At 38.7% G+C, this 14,875-nt stretch overlaps 1 protein-coding gene across 1 annotated transcript in view; it reads right to left on the bottom strand.

Annotated features, from left to right (window-relative positions):
• Nucleotides 1–1,064: 1,064 nt before the first annotated feature.
• Nucleotides 1,065–14,875, bottom strand: part of LOC306814097 (hsp90 co-chaperone Cdc37-like 1) — a 46,016-nt gene continuing 32,205 nt past the window's right edge. Inside the window, exons 2-7 of the mRNA XM_079329822.1 lie at nucleotides 8,867–9,148; nucleotides 8,004–8,097; nucleotides 4,202–4,317; nucleotides 3,794–3,916; nucleotides 2,692–2,850; nucleotides 1,065–1,912 (exon numbers count right to left, since the gene is read on the bottom strand). Of these exons, the coding sequence (XP_079185948.1) occupies nucleotides 1,880–1,912; nucleotides 2,692–2,850; nucleotides 3,794–3,916; nucleotides 4,202–4,317; nucleotides 8,004–8,097; nucleotides 8,867–9,148 (807 nt within the window). The 3' untranslated portion in view covers nucleotides 1,065–1,879. The remainder of the gene's footprint in view (nucleotides 1,913–2,691; nucleotides 2,851–3,793; nucleotides 3,917–4,201; nucleotides 4,318–8,003; nucleotides 8,098–8,866; nucleotides 9,149–14,875) is intronic.

Genomic DNA, 14,875 nt, shown 5'->3' with positions numbered 1-14,875 from the left:
AGAATTTGTATCTTGTAATAGATTGGTTAGTGGAAATTAGAATATTCAACATAGAAGATTTATTGTCTTGTAAATGGGAAAATCGCTCTCTTACTTCTCTTACCTCTCTTACTGCTCTTACTTCTTACCTCTCCCACCACTCTCTTACCCCTCACTCTTACCTCTTACATCGTTCCCTTCTCTTATCTCTGAGAATTCCTAACCCCCACTCTCTGTCTCTCAGTCCTGCTCTGAGTTGCGGCTGGCAGCTCTCAGCAGGGCCCTGTATACCCATGCCCTGTACAATAAACTGCTAACTTCAAGACCAGAATATAGAGAGCTCCTGAGTTTGTCCTGACAACCGTCCCCCCGACAGAGAGTCTCACATGGTGCCTGGAGCACCTCCTGCTCCTCCTTCTCCATTGACCTTGGTGTCGCCCTGTTGTTTTCCCTCACATATTCTCACATCCTCCTCTTCTCTGACTAGAAGCAAAAACCTGTGACTTTGTTTTGATTTTCTTCTTAAACATGTCATCACAGAGGCGTTACCACCATCACTCATTGGCCCAGTTTTGGCCAGCAGCATATCCATCTTCAGAGTCATCAGGGATTGACTCTGATGGACATGGTGGAAACTTCTAGCATCTTCCCACAGGAGCCATCTTTGTGGCCCCCCTGTTGCCAAAAAACCAGGCCATGCCAAGCCAATACACACATGAAGCAAACATTTATATTAGCATTTGAGGTACAGACCCTCCCTTGAAATAGCTCAGCTACAGAGTACATGTTTATGGACAGAGTTGCTATAGAAGCAGCAAGTTTGAACAGTTTGGTAGAAATTTTGGAATGTAGAGGCTGTGACACCAGACTTGTTCTAAGAATACCATTTGGAAATGAGATTCTAAAATGGAAGGCTTTTAAAGATTTTCCTATTTCTCAGATCTTGGTAATTTCATAAAACATTCACCTAATAAAAATCTCTTTAGTTTAGCAGTGTATGAAATACCTGCCAAAACCTGACTTAAAAGTGCTTGGCCCCTGACTGTAATCAAGCTTTTTGTTGAAAGTAGTTTCATCCCATCCAAAAGGTCCCCTTTTGTTCTCTTTATTGAATGATTTTCACTCCATTACAGATACAGCTTTAAAAAAATAGTTTTAAAATTTAGTGAACTTAAATTTTAAAAGTCTTAAAAAAAACAACACATTTCTCAGTGACCATACAACCCAAAGATCATATGTAAGCAATTGTTAGTTGGGAGGGGGGACATCAAACAATGTTTTTATGAAAGCAAAATGTAACATTTAAATCCTCTTAGAAGAAGTAGACAGCCAGTGCTTTCATTGATGCCATCCAGATCTGCAGTACTGATATCATAGTAATGAATTGCTATTTATGTTAAAAGCAGATTTAAGAGCTATACTAGGAATATAGCAGAAGTATAATTGTGATTTCCAATATTCATAGACTAAGACATAGCTATATCTAATAACAGCAGCAGTTTCTACCAGAAATCTATCACTTATTGTAAACATTGCATTTGTGACATTTATTTTTCATACTTTAATTCCCAAAATCATAAAAGGCAAATTTAGTAACATAAAACACATCCAGTTTCACATTTGGCAATGAGAACTTTCTTCACAGACAACCAAAAACCTACCAGCACATTTTTAAACATTATTACAAGCATTAATGGATTACTCTTCCTCCAAATACCCTCCATGACCAAAAAACCAAAAATAAAGTGCAATACCAATAAAAATGTGTCAAGAAAATAGCCACTTTCTTTTCTTTGTAATAAAAAATGAGTACTTTGCCTCAGTCTTAACAGTGCTATACTGCATCCATCATTTTGGGTTTTTCATCTTTTTGTAGCATCGAATTTAAATTGCAGACACTTCAGTTTATGCAACCTTGTAGATCATTTGTATCCTGCAACAAATGAAGAATTGAAAGCTTAATCTCAATACATACACTTACAGAGAATTAAGTCTAGCTATTTTGTCTGTGTCAAGATAATTTTGTAATAAAATATAATTTCTTAAAAAAAAAAAAAACCTAGACAGAATTATCATAATGTAAATATCAGAAGTTTATTTAAATTTAGCTAGCATACTATGACTTTATTGTGAATTTTCTTGAGGTTCAGTTATCATAACTTACCAAACAGGTACCTTGAGAAAATTTATTTCAAAGTGCTTTAAATTGTGTCTCCCTAACATCCAGCTTTCAATGCTTTTAAAATTTTCTTTTCAGCCCAAGATGTGATCATCATTAACACTGAAACCAAACACCCCAGTGTTCCAAGATAAAGATAAAAACAAGGGCAAAATATCATAACAGTGTAAATTTTCCTTAGATTTGGTTGTCTGCATATTTCCATTAATGGAGTAATTTGCAGTTGAAAGCTTATTTCACCTCCTGTGATACAAAGTATATTTAACTCTGGTACCTGAAGAGGTTAATGATGCAGTTTTCTATTTAGCACAATTATTCAAGGGCACTGAACTAACATATGCTTTTTGACACTATAAATTGAGAGCTATCAGAAACAATCTCTCCCATATTGTTAATAGTGCACACTAGAACTAACAGTGCTCCAAGTATAGAGACCTATTTCTAGATATCAAAAAGTACATCTTCTCAAGAGTGTAGCAAAAATTTGTTCCTAATAGAGTTTTTATATTCATTTTTGGAAATAAACAGTCTACCTGTGACAAAGACTCCAGTCCTTCTACAATACCAGTATAGACACTGGAATTCTCAACTGACATAGCTTGAAAACCTTGAGACTGTGAACAGATTCTCACTCTTGATTTGAATGCTTCAAGCTCCACTTTAAAAGCTTCCAAATAGCCTTCTTCCCCTGCCTGTAAAGAGAGGAGTGAAATATTTTTCATCTTAGCCAGATTTACTTTTAGTTGTAAGCATGCATACTGCTAAAATGAAGTCCTGCAGTAATGCATATTATACTCATTGAAGGATAATGGTTTGGACAAGTCAACAATATTAGCAGCAGTCAGCTTAAAAAGAAGATTCAGGTATGATGTTTTAAGTTTGCTTTGTTTTAAAGAGAGACTTTGGCATTTAATAAGTATAGGAACTGAGTTTTTAATTTATCTGAGAAAATGCAAGAGCAAAACAAATATAATTTTAATCCTTCCTTTATTCTACCTCAGAAGCCAATATCCTTAAAAGAAAAGGTAACTCATGGCAGCACTCACTTCAAAAGCAAAACATGAATCAAAGTGGGTGTCAGCTTAAGTCCTTAGGGCAGCATTAACATCTGTATGATTTGATTCATCAGTCTTGTATAACTTCATGTAGAACCTGAATCAAACCACAGCTTCAGTCTGCACACATCTCTCCCTCTCTCAGCATTTCAGAGCTAACTATCACTGACTGAAGAGAGACTCCAAATTGGGCCCTACCATGAACTGCATAGAAAGGCATGATGACAAGCAAAATAAGACACTGAGTCCTTAGACACAGTCATGTTACATATAAGTAACATGACCCTCACACATTCACATTTACCAATGTAATTTAGGTGACGCTTCATTATTCCACACTCTTGTAGTTCCCACGCTATGTTCTGCTTTCCCTCTGGCCTAACAAGAATCCGTGGAAGTTCCATTCTCAAGATCAGAATTACACAAAACATTCATACTAGAATGAACTGCTGACAAAACAACACTTCCCTATAAGGTTGATTCAGTCAGTAACATATTTAACCTCCAACCTCCTTCAAAACACTGATCCCTTGTAAGAGTATCAAGAGTTTTTCTCAGTGATATAAAAATTCTGACTTACTTTGGCTTTTTGGAAGAATAGACGAAAACAACCTCTTGGATCCACATTACAACCTCTGGCCATTTCTATAATAAACTGCATCACAAGTGCTTGGTGTGCTATTTGTTCCATCAGAGCTCTTTTCTGAAGACAAAGTACACAATTACAGAAAATATTTTTTAAAATATAACTCTATCTAAAATTCAACAACATCTTTGCATTTGATTCCTAAAGAGAAAATAACTGATGCTGAGAAGCAAAGAGACTTAATTAGCTACAAATAGATCTAATGTAATAATGTGTTTTTGAGGCTTCCTTCATTATGGGAAGAAACAGAGAAGAGTAATTAAATCGGCTTGTCAATCTGGACAGCTTTTCTGTAGTGTAAGTGGGAAATTACATTCTTTTAAGCAAAGTTCTTCTTAGTACCTGTTCAGCTTCTAGATGAAAACACCATAAGATGAGATATTTAGCTGTTTCTTCACATACAAGATATGGGTGATCAGACAAAAATCTTTGACTGTCATCCCATCTGCCCAGCATGCCTAAATTAAAAAAAAACAAAACACAACAACATGAATTAATTCATTCAATATTTCAATGATTTAATGCAGTGAGAGGACATTATTGAAATTTACATATGCAGTGGTTTTGGTTTGCCAATTTGAAATTTTTCTGCTGTGAGATAGGATTAGGAGGAAGGTAAAACAGGCTTAACTTTAAATGGTACAAAGAGAAGCTTTATTGCTAGAAATTATAAGAAAAAAACCCTTAGAATAAAACTTTAGAACACTTTTCTTTCCCCCTTTCTCACAATTCTTTTTTTTTCACTAAAAACATACAGAAAATAACTTAGTCAGTTTATTATTTTTAAAATAGTTTTTTACTATTTTACTTAGGAGGATACTTCCCTCTTTAGTTTATGGAGATTTTTTTAACATGAAACAGTTTTCTCATGGCCTTAATGTTATGGTGATCAGCCACCCGGGAGAATGGAATTCTGATTACTATGTAAAAATCCCTTTCCTTAACTAACAGTTTTTCCAGAACCATTATTGAGGTCTATATTAACTATGGGGCACACTTTAAGGATTATAACAGTTCAAACAAAAGCTTTTTCTATCTTTGAAAAAACAGAGCTTCTTCTTCTTCTCTTCGTCTTCTTCTCTTCTTCTTCTTCTTCTTCTTCTTCTTCTTCTTCTTCTTCTCTTTTCTTCTTCTCTTCTTCTTCTTCTTCTTCTTCCCTGAGGAGCAGCAGGAGTCTTCATTTTCTTACTATTTAAGCTCAGGGGATCACAGCCATTTCAATATTTACTTTCTCTTACACTAATGTCTCTGCTCATATCTACAGTTAGAACAGTCGCATCTACTCTATAATATTTTGATGTGTTATAGAGAAACAAAAGTCTCTTCTCCATAGCTTAAAAAAAAGAGAAATTTCAGTTCAAGACTTTCTTCTTTCCTTCATCTGGGACCTGACTCTTTCTGTTTGACTTTGGTGTTTTCATGCTGTTTCTGTGTTTATCACTATCTTGCTTCTTTTATTTTACTCAGGAGAGAGAACAAAGTGTCTACAAGTCTCATTCTGAAGAGAGAAAAAGTTAATACCTTGCCTGGGCAGCGGATGGTTCTGTAATCTCTTCCAGTAGCATTTCTGCCACACTGAAGAAGGAAAGGGAAGCAACCAGGATCTCAGCGGCCCAAGGGCCTCCCCTCCCCAGCCCAGTTCTGGCCCTGGGCCCAACCAAGCCCACAGGCCATGCTGGGTTTGGCCCCTGCCAGGCTAGTTACCTTCTAAGAGGCTGGAAATAAAAAAGAACTTTCCTGGGGTTTTTTGCCTTTACATGTGTGTTTCACAAAGACGCATAAACCTTCTAATTAGTGTAATAATGTTTCAGTCTTAAAAATCTGACACTAATTGATGCTTTTCAGGTACAAGGAAAACTGCCGAAGTCTCGGCAAATAAAAATTTCAAGAAACCTTTACAAACCGCCACAACATACTACTACAATCTCCTTCATGCTTCATTGATATCTCAGAAGAATTGCATACTAATAAAACTGAACTCAATCTTTTTGTTTTTAAAACACTGCACAATGCTGACAAACCACTGCAAATCAGTTATGATCAAACTATAAAGATGCAATAAGACCTTAACAGCAGTAGCTAAGTATATTTTAGTATCTCTGGCAGTGTTAAAAACAAGTTAATTGTAAATGGTTTTCACACACTGTAACAAAGTAGTATCTATCCCTATTTGTTAAGAATTTGATAGCATACCTACGTTGATGGATTTCCACTCAGTGATTTTGACAGAAAATTTCTTAAAGTTCTTGCAAGTAAGACAAATAGAAATGAAACCATAATCATAATCTAAAATTAATATGATCCTAACATGGTTTGCTAGGTTTTAGGAAATGCAAACTATCTTTATAACCAAGTGTTGGGGGTTGAGTGTTTTTCTATTACTGTGTCAATTGAAAGAATTTTTCCCATTATCATGCCAATGGAGCTGGCCGGGCAACACCCAGGGTCCCTGATGGGTCCAGACAAAGGGGGTGGGTGGGAACGGCTCCCGGAGGGGCCTCTGAGGCTTCCGGGAGGGCACTCGTGTTTCCGGCGAGCTCAGAGGAGGACGCCCGGATCTTCAGCCCACGCGGCCGAGCACAGGAGAGCCAGACCCTCTGTGATCACCTGCCCTGCATCTGCCCCGTTCCAGCCTCCTGCCTCTGCGGACACAGCTGATCACCCGGACACACACTCCCCTCCCCCAAGTATTATAATTGTTTGAATCAAGGACTCTGAAGCAGAGATAAGGGGGTGGGAATAACAGCTCTTTTACTAATATATCTAACTGTACAAACAGAAAACAATAACAGTTAATATTGCTAACAGAACGAAATAGGTAACTCGGTGTCAGTCCCTTTAGATGCAAGCACGCTGTCTCTGTGTTTAGTCCACAGCCCGGATCTGCTGAAGGGCAGTGCGGGAACGGAGGCAGGAGGGAGGGGGGAGGGGCAGCAGCGGCCACGCCGGTCTCGGGTGGGAACGGGCTGGAGCGGCGGCTCCTCGCTCACCGTGTGTGTCTGGGTGATCAGCTGTGTCCGCAGAGGCAGGAGGCTGGAACGGGGCAGATGCAGGGCAGGTGATCACAGAGGGTCTGGCTCTCCTGTGCTCGGCCGCGTGGCTGAACGATCCCAGGCGTCCTCCTCCGAGCTCGCCGGAAACGCGAGTGCCCTCCCCGAAGCCTCAGAGGCCTCTCCAGGAGCCGTTCCCACTCACCCCTCTTGTCTGGACCCATCAGGGACCCTGGGTGTAGCCCGGCCAGCTCCATTGGCATGATAATGGGAAAAATTCTTTCAATTGACACAGTAATAGAAAAAACACTCAACCCCTAACAGGAAACTTCTGCCCTTACTGGCAGACACCTGTCCTTTCAAACCAGGACACCAAGTTCAAGCATTAAGGTCAAAACAGGAGACCAAACTCAGTGGTTGAAAGTTAACTGGAAGACTGGATTGTAGTAAGTAGCATGAAACTACCTAAAAAGGAAAGACCTACAGGTCGAAAGTCAGAATTCAAAATTTAAGCAGTGAGATCACTTTTCCCCCCTCCATTGTCCTTCACATGAGTTAATTGCCCTAAAATATATATTAGTGATATTTCACTGCTTGCCAGTACTAGATACAAAGTTTTACCCTTCTATCACTCATATAAATATATCTTTAAAATTAAAAGTTGTTGCATCTCTACATAGTCTTAATAGCTGTTTTGCAGATATTTGCCTTTTATCATTCATCCCCCTCATGTATTATGAGACAGTCAAACTCCACCTACTTATAGGAGGCAGGTACAGACAATTCCAGGTACTTTTACGGGCAGGAATTGCATCTCCACTAATGCCCTTATCATTTCCCACGGAACAACAGAAGAAGTTGCTAGAATTTAATTTTCATGAGTTGAAAAATTTTTTCAGTTCTATATTGGCACAGTAACTTTTCATTGATCATAGGAACCAAAAGACTTTTGTGATTTAGCTTCCTTTACTTTGAAATGGTTATTTGTTATAATGCTACATCTCCTGTCCTGAGAAACAAGTCTAGATACTCTACTTGACAGATGTTTCATTTGTTAACACCCATTTTGAATAATAATAATCATCATCATCAAATAGACCTACACCAATTCTACAGGAGGTTAAACTGCAAAATGTTGGAAGCAACATACTTACCAAAGTATCTAATTTTTTGTTCGTGCTTCTGTATAAATGTTTTAGATATATCTTCATCTTCATCTTCTTTTCTTTTGTATTGACTAATAAAACTCTAAAGATGAGAAAAAAACTATCATAGAATCTCCACATTTACCTTTTTGAACTATAGGATTATTTTAATTCATTACTATCTAAAGTGCAATGTTCTAGTTTTAAGCATAGCCCAGAAAACACATATGTAGCCAACAATTAATGTACCTATGAAGGCCATTTACCAAAACATAGCTTGTCTAATTAATAATAGGGCAAAAAAATGCTTATCATACTCTTCTTCTAAACAATAGTCTATCTCAAAGTTCTACACACTAGTAGGAACTTACTGATCTATAAATGATGAGAAACATCTATACAGTCTAGTCCTGATTAAGCTAAAGCAGTGGAATTATGAAAAATGATGCATTAATGATTCATATTCAAATTAAGTGCTGAAAACAAAACTGGAATTTACTATGAAAGCAGTTTATGCTAAAATAATCTTAATTAAGAAATTCATGTTCTCAGAGGTCGATTGTGCATGTGTCTAATGTGAGAATTTGGCATAACAAAGAAGCAAATTTCATATGAAGAACAATTGCTCATCCTTGGTTTTGGCAGCAATTGTTAGAAGGGACAAATAAAATTTCTGATTCCAAATTAAAGAAGTGTCACACATATTTGTGATATCAGTGCAACATGTCCCCTTTAAAAGGGCAAAAAAAAGAAAGAAAAACATTCAACACATTACAGTAAGCACTACACTAGATATAGAAAACACTCAAGATAAGAAATCAATGAAATATAAAAGGCTTAGAATTGTGTTCGTACATATTTATATGACATACCTTATTAAATACCTCCTTACTAAACAAATCTGTATTCCATAGATTCTGTCTTTCCTTCTCTATTAAGGCTTCTTCTTTTCTCCTCCATTCTTCTTCTCTTTGTCTCAGTTCTGAAGCTTCAGTCTGTGCTTGGGCACATTCCTGATCCATGGATTCTGAATTATGCAGTGCTAAACTATCAAGTTTCTGCTGGGCTTCTGCTAGATTCCATTTGAATTCTATGGAACTCTTCACAAACTCTTCTTGTTTTTGACAGATTAATTCAATCCCTTGATCATAGGTCTGTGTGGAAAACAAAACACGCTGTTTAAGAAGGAAAACTGATAGAATTTATGAAGCATATTGAAACAGAAGGCTTTGACTCCCAGATAGAACACTGAGATGGAAGGCATCTTAAAAGTAATATTATATTCACAACTGATTAAGCATAATGTTACCAGATGATAAATTGTCTATACCTGATGAGCTAACACAGTGCTTATTCTACCAAAACCACAGGCCTATGGAATTGCACAGTGCTCATTGTGTAAGGAGAACTGGAATTCACCAGCCTCAGTGCCCTGCCAACCCAGCCAGGTCAACTGGAACATTGGGGTTCCCAACCACCAGGGACCACCAGAGAGACCCCCAGGACAGAAGAATGCATGTGTAAAGGGAAGGGAAAACATGTTAATGAGTTTGGGGAAATGATTCCGATATGTATGTTTAGTGTGGGACAATCAATGAATATGTATGTAGAATACAGTATATAAACAGAAACTTCCCTATGCTCAACATGCACGGCTTTGGGAGAAGCTATCCCCTCATGCATCTGGCCGATTAAAGAATGACTGCTTCTTAATGCTACATTGGTGTTAAGGAGCTTTTCTATTTTACCGTTTTTTTGGTTTCAATAATACTGTGTAACTAGATTATTTTTAAAAGAAACTGCTACTTTGGGCTTTCTAACCCTAATCAGAAGCTATTTATATAATCATGGATCAAGTATTGCTAACAGTAATACAATCTCCAGATGCATATCATAAAATTCTTTTGTAGATGAAAGGATTTTCCTCACTCCCCTCTGGTTATCCTTACTCTGCAAAATTGACAATAGTCAAAATAGCACAGTGCAAGACATACTTCTGAGAAGAAAGCATTTGCTTAATGTGGCTGGACATGTCTTCCCCCTATCTACCACAGATAGTTGGTGCAGATATGGAAGACATAACCTGAGTGAAAAGCCCAGGAAGGGGTCACATCTGGCACCAAAAGGGCTCATGCCTGCAGCTAAGAATCAACATCTTAGTCTGGAGAGCAGATATGGGAAGAGATAAAGGAAAATAAGTATTCCTGACTGAGAGACAGTTTTACAAACTATAAAAGACACGAGTTATCACAGAGGCAGAAGCCTTCTATACACACACACACACTGAAAGTGTTCTAGACTTCTCCCTGGAGTTGGGACGCAGATTCCATGGTTACTTTCCTGGGAATTGAGGGAAAGGATCTTGATGCATGCCCCACCAACAATTGGATGGTAAGATACATTGAATCCCAAGTTATATTATTTCTTCACTAGCTGTAAAATCATTAGGTACCTTTAACCCTGTGCTGTATATACCTACTAGTAGTCTCTCTTTTTGTCCTTATTCCTGTGTAGTATTAGTTTATGTCTGTTAGTTTTGTGTGTATTAAATAAATAATTCATTCTATAATAGACCAAATAAGCCTTTATTAAAGAACTTCAAAATGAGAATGAGTTTTGGGGTGCTGGCCTCCTCAGTAAAGCTACTGCCTGCTGCCGGAGACCTGGGCAAAAGGCAGGGACTTATCTAAACCCCCACATCCATTCGTAACACTTTATGATGTCAAATCGCAACACTGGAGTAAACTATTACTACCTGACTTCCAGCATGGATTAATATTACATGGTGGGTTAACCTTGGCTGACAGTTAGGTGTCCACTAAGTTACCTCTGTCACTACTCCTCCTCAGCAGGACAGGGGAAGGAAATAGGATAAGAAAAAGCTCATGGGTTGAGATAAAAACGCGAAGATCACTCACTAATTACTGCCATGGGCAAAATGGACTCAACCCAGAGAAGATTAATTTAATTTATTGCCAATTTAAAACAGAGTATGATGGTGAAAAACAGATAAAACTGCAAGCACTTTCCCCTCTCCCTTCCCAAGCTCAAGTTCACTCCATTGTTCCTGACTCTTTTGTCTTCTCCCCTGTAGCAGGGCATCTTACCCCCCCAACAAGACTATCTGTTGTTTGTTAACCAGTTAGATAACTCAAACAGGACAAGCTGTCTTGTAGTGAGTTCTTTTGGCACCATGGGGTTAACACTGGTATGGCATTTCCCAGCTGACAATACACATCTTACTGTTGACGTGACATCTGGCATGATAAACCGGATTTTTGACTGCCAGACACCTTACTTTACAAACTATAGAAGCCACACCAAACTTTCACAAAGCAGAAATCTTCTATACATTTTCCTGGAAATGTTTGGCTTCTCCCCTGAGCAGGGATGCATGCTTCATGCTAACTGCCCATGGATTAAGTGAAGGAATATATGTACATTATCATCATTTTGGTGGTAAGTTACATTTGACTCCTAATCAATACTATTTCTTTTGCTAGTTTTAATTATAGGTACCTTGATATAGTGCATTGTTTTATTTTATGCTGAAATCTACTAGTAGTTCTTTAGTTTTATACTGTGTCATTATTAACTCTGATTAAGATCTTTTATCTCTTGTCTATTTAATAAATAATTCATTTTTATACATAGACCTGATTTGTCAGCATTGGAACTTGCCGACCATAGTGATTCCTTAAATTTAAACTGTTGCCAAAATCTGAGGCTAAGGCAGGGCTTGTCTGAAGCTTCCACTTGACCCAAGACATCCTCCCTGTCCTGACCACCACTGGAGGGATGGGGAATGGGTTCTGTGGTCAGTTTGCATCTCTGCCATTCCTTTCTCCTCACATTTTTCCGCAGCTCCAGCATGGGTTTCTCCCCACAGGCTGCATTTCTTCAAGACCTGCTCTGGTATGATTCCATTCCATGAGGTACAGTACTTCAGGAAAATACTGCTCAAACGTGCATCCCCCATGAGCTTCAGCTCCTGTCAGGACCCTGCTCTACCATGGGCTCTCCAACTGGCTGCAACTTCCTTCATGGCACATCCACCTGCTCCACTGCAGTGTCCTCCAAATGCTGCAGTGTGGGTATCTACTCCAGCATGGTCCTCTCCATAAGCTGTAGAGAATACCTGGTATGCATGTGGTCCTGTCCTTGAGTTGCTGGGAGACTGTGGAAAACAAAGTTCACTCTTTAGAATTTTTAAAAGTTTAATAAGGGATAAAAAAGGAAAATATTCAGTGCTGGGTTTTATTTGGCAATTGGCCAAAAACGCACCATTGTCTTAAAACAATGTTTTCTATATACTGTTATGTTACAGGAGTACATGCAGATTAATGAGTTTTATACATAATTCTAACATTCCTGTGAGTTTAGAAGTTCTAAGAATTCTTTTGCTTGGTTTTAACCTTTGACTTGTTTGCATGCCATCCTGTTGATTAGATCAATATATTTTATTTTATCTTGTGGTTCCATCCTGTTGCTTTTACACTCCCTGATAACGAAGAGTCAATAAATTCTTCTCTCAGTGCTCTGGTTTTTGTCAATGTTATCATTCAGACAAGATAGTCCACAAATGTGAGAAACAACATAATTATTTTACACCATTCTCTGAGTTAGTTATATGAATGAAGGCATTTTAACATTACATAGTTTCTATTTTAATATTATGCTAAGGCCTAAGCCATATTTATCACATTACTATTTATATAAAGTATACAGTGCATACAAAAGTTGGCAGGTTATACTATATCAAAAAGCATTTAAAAGGGATTACAAATTTTACTATATCAAAATTATTATGATTAATAATTTGCAAAAGCTAATACATAAATGTGAAAGCCAATATTTATATTGCCATCTATGACAAGGACAATCTGTCTCACTATGGTCTTCTCCATGGGCTGCAGTGGAATCTCTGCTCCCGTGCCTGGAGCACCTCCTTTTTCTCTTTTTTCTCTCACCTTGATATCTTTAGGATTGTTTCTCTCACATTTTTTCCTCACTCCTCTCTCTCATAATTGCTACACAGTATTTTTTTCCCCTTTTCTTAAATGCTTTTACAGAGATGCCACCAGCTTCACTGTTTGGCTCAGCTTTAGCCTGCAGTGGATCAATTTTGGACCTGAATGGAACATGAGGACAGCCTCTGGTGTCTTCTCACAGATGCCACTCTTACATCCTCTCCACTACCACATAAACACAATACAATTACTCAATGCATGTCCTAGCAGCTTAGCCTGGACTGTCAGCAAAAGTATAATTTAATCTATGTATGTCCTGGTTTGAAAGGACAGGTGTCTGCCAGTAAGGGCAGAAGTTTCCCTTTGGAATAGAGACTTTGGTTCCACTCCCCCCCAAGTATTATAATTGTTTGAATCAAGGACTCTGAGGCAGAGATAAGGGGGTGGGAATAACAGCTCCTTTACTAATATATCTAACTGTACAAGCAGAAAACAATACCAGTTGTTAAAATTGCTCACAGAACAGAATAGATAACTCGGTGTCAGTCCCTTTAGATGCAAGCACGCTGTCTCTGTGCTTAGTCCACAGCCCGGAGCTGCCGAGGGCAGACGGGAACAGAGGCAGGAGGGGGGAGGGGCAGCAGCGGCCACGCCGTCCCGGGAGGGAACGGGCTGGAGCGGCGGCTCCTCGCTCACCGTGTGTGTCTGGGTGATTAGCTGTGTCCGCAGAGGCAGGAGGCTGGAACGGGGCAGATGCAGGGCAGGTGATCACAGAGGGTCTGGCTCTCCTGTGCTCCGGCCGCGTGGGCTGAAGATCCGGGCGTCCTCCTCCCAGCTCGCCAGAAACACGAGTGCCCTCCCGGAAGCCTCAGAGGCCCCTCCGGGAGCCGTTCCCACCCACCCCTTTTGTCTGGACTCATCAGAGACCCTGGGTGTAACCCAGCCAGCTCCATTGGCATGATAATGGGAAAAATTCTTTCAATTGACACAGTAATAGAAAAACACTCAACCCCCAACAATGTATTAAAGGCACAACATAAGCATCCCTTTTCTTATACCAAATATATTATGAGGGCTTGGAGATACAAGTGATTTCTTAAACCTCAGTACTTATATTGCCTACAGATGTACACTAGAAGCCCAGAAATTTAAGAATATTTTCTTTCTTTAAACCATCGACAGGCTACAAAGAGGTGACAAACTCTCTCTTTTTAAGTAGCCACATGGACAAGACAAGGGGCAGTGGGTACAACTTACACTGGTAGAGGTTTAATCTCAATGTAAGAAAGAAATTTTTTACAGTGAGAGAAATCAATCATTGGTACAACCTCCCCAGTGATGCAGTGGAGTCCCCATCACTGGGGATTTTCAAGATGTTTTTGGACAGAGTGCTAAATAATCTCATCTAGGCTCCCTTTCCCATTATAGTTTGGGACACATGATCATTCAAGATCCCTTCCAACCTGAGCTGTTCTATAATTCTATGATGTGTTATGCCTTCCCACCATAAGTGAGAAATAAACTGTGTGTATTAGCTTTTCAGCTTTCCAGTGCAATATTCTGAAGTTTGTGACAGTGACCATCTTTGGCAGAGGGATAGAAAGGACACTGTAAATTGTGAGAGTTTATCTGGAGGAAACTTCAGTGTGGATTAATGAGTCCTCATGCAAACCGATTTTCAGAATCACAGCAAATCTGGTTTTAGAGAACAATTGACTACTTGCAATGTGGACAAAATTTACAGCTTCTTACTGATGCCAAATTGATTTTTGCTTTTTTCTTTTATATATTCTCTATATTCCTTACACATATATTTGCAGCTCTACAGCCTATTATTGTATTTGTAGCTAGTTTTCCCAGTACTTTTCCCTAGGCAGAAAGACAAAACACATTCCAGAGCTCCATACCCTG

This window comes from Erithacus rubecula, assembly GCF_903797595.1.
Source record: "Erithacus rubecula genome assembly, contig: SUPER_W_unloc_4, whole genome shotgun sequence".
In the NCBI taxonomy this organism is placed as follows: domain Eukaryota; kingdom Metazoa; phylum Chordata; class Aves; order Passeriformes; family Muscicapidae; genus Erithacus; species Erithacus rubecula.
The sequence above is the reverse complement of the archived record's forward strand: the minus strand, read 5'-3'. Positions and strand labels throughout refer to the sequence as shown.